At 47.7% G+C, this 9,700-nt stretch overlaps 1 protein-coding gene across 1 annotated transcript in view; it reads left to right on the top strand.

Moving 5' to 3' along the window:
• The first annotated feature begins 363 nt into the window (after nt 1-363).
• The window catches only part of TET3 (tet methylcytosine dioxygenase 3), a 156,993-nt gene continuing 147,656 nt past the window's right edge, over nt 364-9,700 (top strand). The window contains exons 1-2 of the mRNA XM_078850671.1: nt 364-421; nt 547-1,364. Of these exons, the coding sequence (XP_078706797.1) occupies nt 1,050-1,364 (315 nt within the window). The 5' untranslated portion in view covers nt 364-421; nt 547-1,049. The remainder of the gene's footprint in view (nt 422-546; nt 1,365-9,700) is intronic.

Raw genomic sequence — 9,700 nt, 5'->3', positions numbered from 1 at the left:
ACAAAGATCCGAAGTTAGCAGCGAAGCTGTTAAGAGGGAAAGCAGTTTGCAGGAGAGACTGAAAGTGAAGGGGTTATTAAACTTCTGCTCTCGCTCCTAGCAGCAGCTCGGCTCTGTCAGGGTTGAGGTTTAAGGAGTCCCGATTTGCCAAGTCAAGCTCGACAGCGCGAAAGTTGGGGAGTGGATCTTTTCCACCAGTGGTGGGAATTTAAAGGGGTTCTGGTTTAAGCTATCAATATCTGAGACCAGTGTTTTAAACGTACCTTTTTCCTGGAGGCAAAGTTTTTTTTTATTTTGGGGTTTGGAATACTTGCTTTCATTGAAACTTCCATATTTAAGCGCTTGTTTTTGGAATGAAAATGACTTAGTGTTGGAGAATGGCACACGGTCATTTTTAATGTTCAGTTCTTAGCCTTACCATGTAAGTTACCTTATTTTGGCACTTGATCTGGTGGTGTGAGTGGGAGTGAAACTGATTTAGAGCTACAAAATTACTAAGATTACAGTCTGTCGGTTTTTTTTTTTTTTTTTTGCTTCCTCCACCAGAAGACACCTTCCTGGCTCCTGTCTCTTTGAGATCCCCCCCAGTCTTAGTTAGAGAGAGAAGCTTTACTATTGTATTGTCCTGGAGACTTCAGCAACCTGGGAGATTCCAACTAAACTGTGCAAGCTTCCAAGTCACCGCTCCCCTGCCCCTCCAACCCCCCAAAAAGTGTGGTGGCATCCAGGATGATCCCCTCACAGAGGGTCTGTGAGAAAACAGAACTCAGAGTGTGGGAACGAAGCACCCCAAGAAGAGAGAAATCACTTGGGTGTAAAACCAGATGAACTGCAAAGAGGGTGGAACGGAGCTGGAAGGTTTGGCAGAGCGAAGAGACCGAACTAGTGGAGTGATCGTATATTTTTAGCTATAGATTTGTATTCCCCATTTTTAGTAAGGGGGAGAGCCTCCCCCCTTCACCAGTCCTTTGGCATCCTTCAGTATTTAGGTCTAGCTAGAAAAAAAAAAAGTGCCCCCCTGCATTGATCCCCCGGGCCAACAAGGAGCCATGAAGAAATTCCAGTCGTTGCTGCAGCTTAGGAATGAATCGGCAGGTGCCTACGGCTTCCCTGAAGGCGGCGAGATGCTGAGCGCCTGCGAAGGCGGCTTTCTGATCCTGGAGAAGAGCGACGTCTGTCTCGGAGTGGACACTGCCAGCCAGGTGCCGAAGAAACGGAAGCGCTGCGGGCTCTGCGTCCCCTGCTTGAGGAAAGGGAATTGTGGTGCCTGCACCCACTGTGTGAACCGAAGGACCAGCCACCAGATCTGCAAAATGAGGAAGTGCGAGGCGCTCAAGAAGAAAAAATCGGTGCTTCTCAAAAAGGTGAGTGCCCGATTGGGCTGTTGAATGAGCTTGCGTGGCTGGTAATGGTGCATGAAGTCTGTGCTTTACACTCCCACTCCATGGGGATCTCTGAAAGCTTAGAAATACTCCACTTCCTGCATCTTCCTGGTTTGCCTAAGTGGGGGGATAACTGGTGGAACTTCCTGGTGCAGGATAATATGGAGACAAATAGCAAAGATGCAACTCAGGAAACATATTAAAATAGGGCCCAACAGTTATGGGTGAGTCCTGCCTTCACACCTCCTGGGTGTGTTTTCTCCACTGCCCTGGCATTTGACTACAGAGAGGGGAATTTGGCTTATTGACTGTAGTGGGGTCATAGGAAAGTCAGTGAAAGCAGAATTTGGTCCTTGTGTGTGAAAAGGGTGAGTAATTGTGGTCTGTGGGGGGAGAGGTGCAGGTGGGGCGAAATTGGGCTCCCCAGTCTGGGGTTTAAGGCTCCTTCCATGTCACTTTCGGGGTGCTTTGAGCTCCTGTAAATGCAGATTCTGTTGGCTCCTACTTTGGCCTCATCTTCTCCCCGTCTCTCCCCCCCCCCACCCCAAAATCCCAAGCAGTATTCTCGGCCTTAGCCTATGTGAAGACAGCCTGGAGGGCAATTCCATGGCATACTGAGGGTGTGAAAGCACTGGCCCCTGCTTCCGTCTCACTCCTCCTGTGCAACCCTTGTGCAGAGCATCAGAGGTGTGGAGGGCCTTATGCTGACTCCTCTGTCCCTGGGTAAAGTTCTTCCTTTTGTGAACAGTGCCACCTGCAGGGAGGCTAGCTGAGATACAAATGGGAGAGGCTCTAGCAATCCTTATGCTTCAGGGCTCTAGTTGATCCTTGAGAAGGGTCAGGAAGAAATTCTCTTCTTTCTTCGATGGCAGAGCTTTGCATGGTTTTATGCCATTATGGAGCATCTAGGACTCACAGGACTTGTGAGACTGGATCAGACCCAAGGTCTGTCTAGTTCAGTAACCTGTCTCTGACAGTGGCTGGCGCCAGAAGCATCAGGAGAAGGTGCAGGAAACCTAATTCCTAGTACTTAGAAATTGGATTAAGACCAGGAACCTCTGGCACTGGGGACAGGATACTGGATGAGATGGACCATTAGGATATTCTGGGGGTGGGGTGGAGTAGTGGAGTTCTCAGGGTATTTGCATGAAAAATGGGATCTTTATTTCTTTAAAAGCTGACCCCGCTTCCTGTCTCTACCTGGGAAATCACAGCTGTGCCTGCCAGCTCCTCTTTGATTTCTGTGGAATTGGTTGGGGTGTCATGTGCAGAGCTTATGATCTCAGGGGGGCCAGCTATAGCGAAGGCAAATGCGCCTTTAAACAACGATCCTGTTTCCAAGCCCTGGCTGGGTAAGAAAGGACGCAGCAACGATCAGCCTGTGCCGATGCTCACAAAGGGAGTTTGCTCTTCTAGGAAGAGGTTGGAGGGGAAGATAAAAGTGGAAGTGTTTGGGCTGACGTTTGGTGGTGGCAATCTTGTCTCTCAGTGTGCACATTATCTCCCGCTGCTCTTAAGTCACACTGGCTTGCGACAGCAAAGAACATATTTGTCCAGCTTGGAGAGCTGCAGGGGGAGCGGGGCCTTGGGGAACGGCATGAGTCAGTTGTGCATCGTGGCTGGAGCTGGCTAGGAGAAAAGCCTTCTTCTGAGCACCGTATTGTAGTGATGTACCCAGCTAGGGGGAGTTGTTTGAATCTGCCGCGCAAGGTTTTTGTTAGGAGAAATGAGCCCCTGTGAACCTTACTTTTATTATGTATTTAAATCGTGGTCCGGATCGGCATGGCTGTTGTGTTAGGGGCTGCACAGACCCATAGGGAGACGGGGTTCCGGTCCCAAAGAAAGTCAAGATGCAACAGGAAAAGGAGTACTTGTGGCACCTTAGAGACTAACCAATTTATTTGAGCATGAGCTTTCGTGAGCTACAGCTCACTTCGTCGGATGCGTACTGTGGAAACTGCAGTAGACATTATATACACACAGAGACCATGAAACAATACCCCCTCCCACCCCACTGTCCTGCTGGTAATAGCTTATCTAAAGTGATCATCAAGTTGGGCCATTTCCAGCACAAATCCAGGTTTTCTCACCCTCTGCCCCCCCCCCACAAACTCACTCTCCTGCTGGTAATAGTGGGTCACTTTGGATGGGCTATTACCCATCCAAAGTGGGGTGGGAGGGGGTATTGTTTCATGGTCTCTGTGTGTATATAATGTCTACTGCAGTTTCCACAGTACGCATCCAATGAAGTGAGCTGTAGCTCACGAAAGCTTATGCTCAAATAAATTGGTTAGTCTCTAAGGTGCCACAAGTACTCCTTTTCTTTTTGCAAAGACAGACTAACACGGCTGTTACTCTGAAACCTGTCAAGATGCAACAGGTGAGTCTCACAAAAGGGAGGAGGAGCGAGTGTGATGGGAAAAGGAACGGACAGGCTAGAAGAGTGTGCAACTTGATGGTTGCAACTCACAAGAATTCCGGGTCAAATTAGCACCCTGTCCCCTTCCTGGGGAAAAGTTACCCTGGCCTGCCTGCCTGCTTGCCTATTCTTTTAATAAGGTGTCAAGCATCTGTCATCTCTCTGTTTGCATGAGGTTCTCAAACTTTGTCACAGTCTGGACCATCTCTTCATGTTGAACGTGGCTCGAGGATCCCTCCCCTCCTGTTTGCCGGTCCCCAGGCCCCACCTCCCTTCCTGTTTGTGATCAGGAACCATCCCCGTCTGCAGCGGTTGCTGACGTGGGAAAGGGTCCTTAGGGTGGTAGGGTTCAGCACCGCAGTCGCTTCTTCGAATGCCGTTTTGCAGCTGGAACGCAAGTGGGAAGGCAGCACAGCGGAAGCGCTCTCTAGACCACTGTCTGGCAACCTTAGTGTTTTTCTTACTGCGGCGTGGGCTTGTTTGAAACCCAAACTACCCCAGCTAGAAGAAGAGCGCATCGATTCCACCATCTAGTCTGATCTCCTGAATGACACAAGCCATAGAACTTCCCCAAATAATTCCTAGAGCTGATTGTTTAGATAAACATCCAGTCTTGATTTTAAAAGTGCCCATGATGGAGAATCCACCATGACCCTTGGCAAATTGTTCCAATGGTTAATTAACCCTCACTGTCAACATTTTTTGCTTTACTTCCAGTCTGAATTTGTCTAGCTTCAACTTCCAGCCATTGGATCATGTTAGACCTTCCTCTGCTAGATTGAAGAGCCCATTATGAAATGTTTGTTCCCCTGTAGATAATTTAGAGTGTAATCAAGTCACCCTTTAACCTTCTCTTTGTTAAGCTAAATAGATTGAAACAATCCCAGATAAAGAGACCTTCCTTGGGGGGGGAAAAGAGCTCAGATGGGATGGACAATGTATGTCTCTCTTCCTGCAGCTCTGATCCTGCGTACAACTTCACCTAGGAAAACCAAAGAAACCTGCTTCATTCTGTAGAGCAGGATCCTATCAATAAAGCATCTCTGAGTGAAAGCTATAAAACAAGACTTGCAGCATTATGTAGGACAGGGATTACAAATTTCTGGTTTTACCGGCTGGGGTGGTTGCTACATTCTGGTTAAAAATGTTGCACATGTAATTCTTAAAGAGACAGAGAGATTGGGAAGTAGCAGCAAATTCCTTTCCCCTTTGGAGCATACCAAGTTGAAATACTTCTACTTGCACACTGCTGTCTGCCACTCAACAGGCTACTTTGCCCTATATCGGCTGCGTTTTAGCTGTTTGTACAAAGACTTGATCTATGCACGGTTTCATCACTGGTAAAAGTATGTCAGGGGTGTGATTTTTCTGTTTGTTTTTAAACCAATATATTTATTCTGGTTCAACCCCTCGTGTGGATACCGTTACACCAGTATCAAGGTGCCTTATATTCATGCTGGATAAAAATCAATGTTTTTTTAAAAGGATTTATTTAAAATTTAAATTAAATAAGTTTATTTTTAAAAAAGAAATGTAGTACATTTGAAAATATGGCAACCTGTGCTTATTTTAAAGAAGCACAAGATGGGGAGAGCTCAGTCTAAATCTTCAAAAGTGACTAATGATTTTGAGGAGGTGTCCAAATTGAGGGGCACTTAACGGCTTGATTTTTCAGAATGTGCCATGCACTCGCCCTCTGAAAATCAAACCCCTTTAAGGTGTTGTCTCAAGTTGGACACCCCCAAAATCACTAGTCACTTAAGAAATGTTGGGGTAGTGTTTGGGGAGATCCAGAACTATTGATCCAAGCTGACATGATAACTTAGTGTTATATGGCATGAAAATAAAGACATAGCTTGTGAGTTTTTGTTTGTTTGGTTCACATCCCCGGGCTTTCACTTGAAATTACTGGGAAAGGGTATGGAAAGATGCCATTAAATAAATGATCTTGGCATATCTCCTAAAAGTGCAGGAAATGTGAAAATATAACAGACTTGGTTATTTTTGGTTAGATGTTAGCTTTCCCATCATCTTTAAATTAATCTTTCCGGGAATGGAATGCATTGGGTCTACAACGCTTTAGGTTTCTAGGGGGAAGCTTAGATATTGCTGCTGTCCTGTTAACCAGCTTCATTGCTAAACAGTGTTGCTCCTCCGGATGTCCTGCTTGTTAGAATCCTCATGCTTCAGGGCACCCGCTAGCTGTTGGGGGTCAGGAGACAACTTTCCCTGGGGACAGGTTATCCCAGACCTGCCTCCTGCAGAGTTTTGCGCACCTTGTTCTGAATCGTTCGGTGCTGGCTATCGTCTGTGTTGGGGTATTGTGCTAGATTGGCCACTGCTCTGATCCAGGTATGTCACTTCCTATACGCCTGATTCTGCAATCTTCGCTCATGCAAGCTGTTGCATTGAGAGGTCACGAGGGCAACTTGCCCAAGGTAGGGACTGCTCCACATGACTGAGAGTGGCAGACTTAGGCTCCTTTTTCTGAATGGTCTTGTGTCTGGATTTCAAGGGATCTCTCTGTCTTTAGCTTGAAAACAGACTTGCTTCGCTTTTAAGTGGCTGCACCTACTGGCCCAGCTGTCTATGTCAGTGCAACGATAAGGCCCCTTGGGATATCGGTGTGGAAAGTCGCTGTCTGACCGGCGCAAATAGGGATGTATTAGTGCTATTGGACAAGGCACTAGTAAGACCTCCTCCGGAATACTGTGTGCGATTCCACTCACCTGTGTTGAAAAAAAGACTAATTCAGACTGGGAGAGGTGGAGAGTGGGGTTGGGATGGTCAGTTGAATGGTCATGAGAGGAGACTGAAAGAACTTGGCTTGTTTAGCCTAGGAAAGCAGTGACTGCCAGAGGATATGATTGCCCTCTATAAATACATTAGGAGGGTAAACACCAGGGAACAGAAAGAGCTCTCCAAATTAGAGGACAGTGGAGGCTCATGAACAAACATAGGCTAGAAGTTAGAAGGTTTCTAACTATTGGAGGAGTGAGATTCTGGCCCAGCTACCAATAGCAGGAGTGGGGGCAAACTACCTAACTAGCTTGAAGATGGAACTTGCTAAGTTTATGAATGGGACCAAATGACAGCATTGCCTGTGATAGCCAGGGGCTGGACTCACTGACCCGGGATGTCCCTTCTACTCCTACGTCGCTATGTGTCGCACGGTTTTAAAAACAAACCGTGTGCAATTACGACTCCTGTCTCAATGTTGAGGTTCTTATTTTATTGTTGGCTGCCGGGTGGGGAATCTTGCCCTACCTTAAACGCCTGGGGAGGAGGAATAGAACTTTTCAGGGGGTGGGGTTTTAGACTTCTTGATTGTTCAAAGAATATCCATTCTGCATATGCACCCGGATACCCTGTCTCCCTGTGAATTATTCACCTGCTCTCACTCTCATTTCACGTTCCTCTCTCTCTCTTTCTCTCTGTCTCAAGTGTCTCCAGCGGAAGACGAGCCCTTTCCAGCGGCACAGGGGCGCTTGTAACTAACTCCCGCACAGTCGGGTTTTCCGCACCATGCTGGCAGCAGCGTGAAACTGACTAAGAACAATCCTGTTTGCGGTTCATGTCCCAGCACCCCTGCTGGGGGAGGGCTCAGGTGGAGTTATGCTGGAGGAAGATGGGATTCTGCTGCTAGAGGACTGGGGTGGGGCGGGAAGAGGAGCTGCTGTACTGGCAGAGGTTGGAATCCCGCTGTTCTGCACCAATCTTAATTTCTGGGTCTTTATGCAGGGTGGATATTCCTAGGGATGGATTGATCTTGAATGATCAATGAGAGAGAAACTCAGAGGATTTAGGATGGGGGCAGTGGTGTGAAAAATAGCTGCCTCTGGGCATTATAAACTCTTTGACTGCTCGTTCCAGAGCCTGTTGGGCAGGAGGTCAGATTAGATTGTGGTCCCTTCTGGCTTTGAAATAGGTGGGCTTACATTTCCAAAAGGGATTAGTGAACTTTTAAGGTGCCGAACTTCAGACCCCTTAAAGGAGCCTGTTTCCCATGAAATGCTGGGCTCCTGCCCTCTGCATCCCAGGCCTCTTTAATGTGTCCTATTGAGGCCCCCAAAGCTGCTCTTGCAAATCTTGGCCAGTTAATCCATGGAAGATTAGAATCTGGCTGTGGCGGGTTTAAAATATATAAATAAAACCCTGGCAAAAACCAAATTTACCTGCAGCCAGGCATGTCATTTGAAATAAAGGCTGCACCCTTTAACCCACTCCACAGCTCTGAACAGCTGTTTGACCAAACCCCATTTGCAGTGACTGTCTGCTCTGACAGTGTAATCTCTGCTCAGGGAATGCAGGGTTTAGACATGTTATGTAAATTTCACTAATGAAAGTTTCTCTGGGCCTTGGGAAATTGACAGAATAGTGATTCTGCCATAGCTGTTCTGGAATAACTCCCCCATGTGGACGTTCTCTTCCAAAATATATTGACTTTTTAATCTGGATTAGTTACTCTGCTTTGGAAATGGACCAGCTATCCTGGAAGTCCCGAATAGCGCGTCCTACGTTTGAATAGCTATAGCAGAATAGTTATTCCCTACAGCTATGGCTGGCAGTTCCCCCGTAGACAGAATGCCTGAGTTAAGAGCCTCGCTGGACCCCAAATGTCGCCTGCCCAGGGCCAGTGTGGAATAGCTCTGTTTGCACCCCAACTTTTGAGTTTTTCCCCTCCGTCTGGCTTTAGCGCATTTTGCCTGCCACGGGCCATAAGCCGGAGTGGGGAGAGCAGGGGATTCTCAAGCTGTCCTGCAGCAGTGACGTGATGTGGCCATGGGCAAAGCTGATGCACCGGCGCTGTTACCAGTGTAGTTTAGTTATGTGGAAGGTGGGGGCGGCTGCCTCTCGTTCCACCCTTTCTGTGCCTGCCAGCATCTCAGAAACCTCTCCTAGTGTGGGATTGTGTGGGAGCTCTGCGTCTCTCAGGCAGACACTGCTGGGCTTGTATTCGCTAGCTTTATAATCCAGAACATGTTGCCTGTGTTGACTGACGGGCAACTTCCTGTCAGTTAATGACTAATTTTCCAGTTTCTATCAAGTTGCTCGGCTGTGTGAAGAGAGTCAGCATTCGTGGAAGAGCTGGGTGCCGTGGCTGATCAACTCATAACAAGACGTGGAAAGGATAACCGCTTATTTCTTTGGGCGTTATTTCATTACTTAGGTTTGGCGACGGGGCTGAATGTCGGTGGGGGCGGGCTGTGCTCGTCACCTGTTACGTTAGGGATTTGGAAGGAGCAGCCAGTCCAGTAACCGGCGCTCAGTGTGGTTTGGTCCTGAGGGCGGGATATGATTTGCCTGAGGTCGGTGGGAGAGCTGGGAATAAAACCCAGGTCTCCCGATTCCCGGTCTAATGCTAGATGCATTGGGCTGTGCAACCCTAGAGTGAAAGGAACATTGAAACACAAATAAAAGCCCTTGATGGTGATAATATAGATGTGATCCCAACCTTTACACAAGTGCAAGATGAGGAGGACATATTGGCCTTTTTAAGGAATAGCATATTTTTTCTGTATTTAAGCAATGAAAAGGCTTCCAAGCAGCCTCAGATAAATTCCCCACGTTCTTCCAGTCTAAACAGCCCACTCTTCCTCGGAGGGCATGACTGCGGTTGTGGCTCCCATGGGAACATCTGGAATTATACCCTGAGGCGCTTCAGAAGGCAATGTCTACACTGGGTTTTGGGGCCCATGGGAGCAAGCCTGCCAGCCTGAGTCAAGAAACTCGGGTAGCAGGGCTCATGCTAGAGCTGTAAAAACAGCTGCGTAGCTAAGAACAGCATGCTGGGTCAGACCAATGGTTCATCTAGCCGGGTATCCTGTCTGCCGACAGTGGGCAATGCCAGGTGCTTCAGAGGGAATGAACAGAACAGGGCAATCATTGAGTGATCCAT

The sequence above is a fragment of the Lepidochelys kempii genome, chromosome 26 (assembly GCF_965140285.1).
Source record: "Lepidochelys kempii isolate rLepKem1 chromosome 26, rLepKem1.hap1, whole genome shotgun sequence".
In the NCBI taxonomy this organism is placed as follows: Eukaryota; Metazoa; Chordata; order Testudines; family Cheloniidae; genus Lepidochelys; species Lepidochelys kempii.
This window is presented reverse-complemented; position numbering and strand designations above follow the sequence as displayed.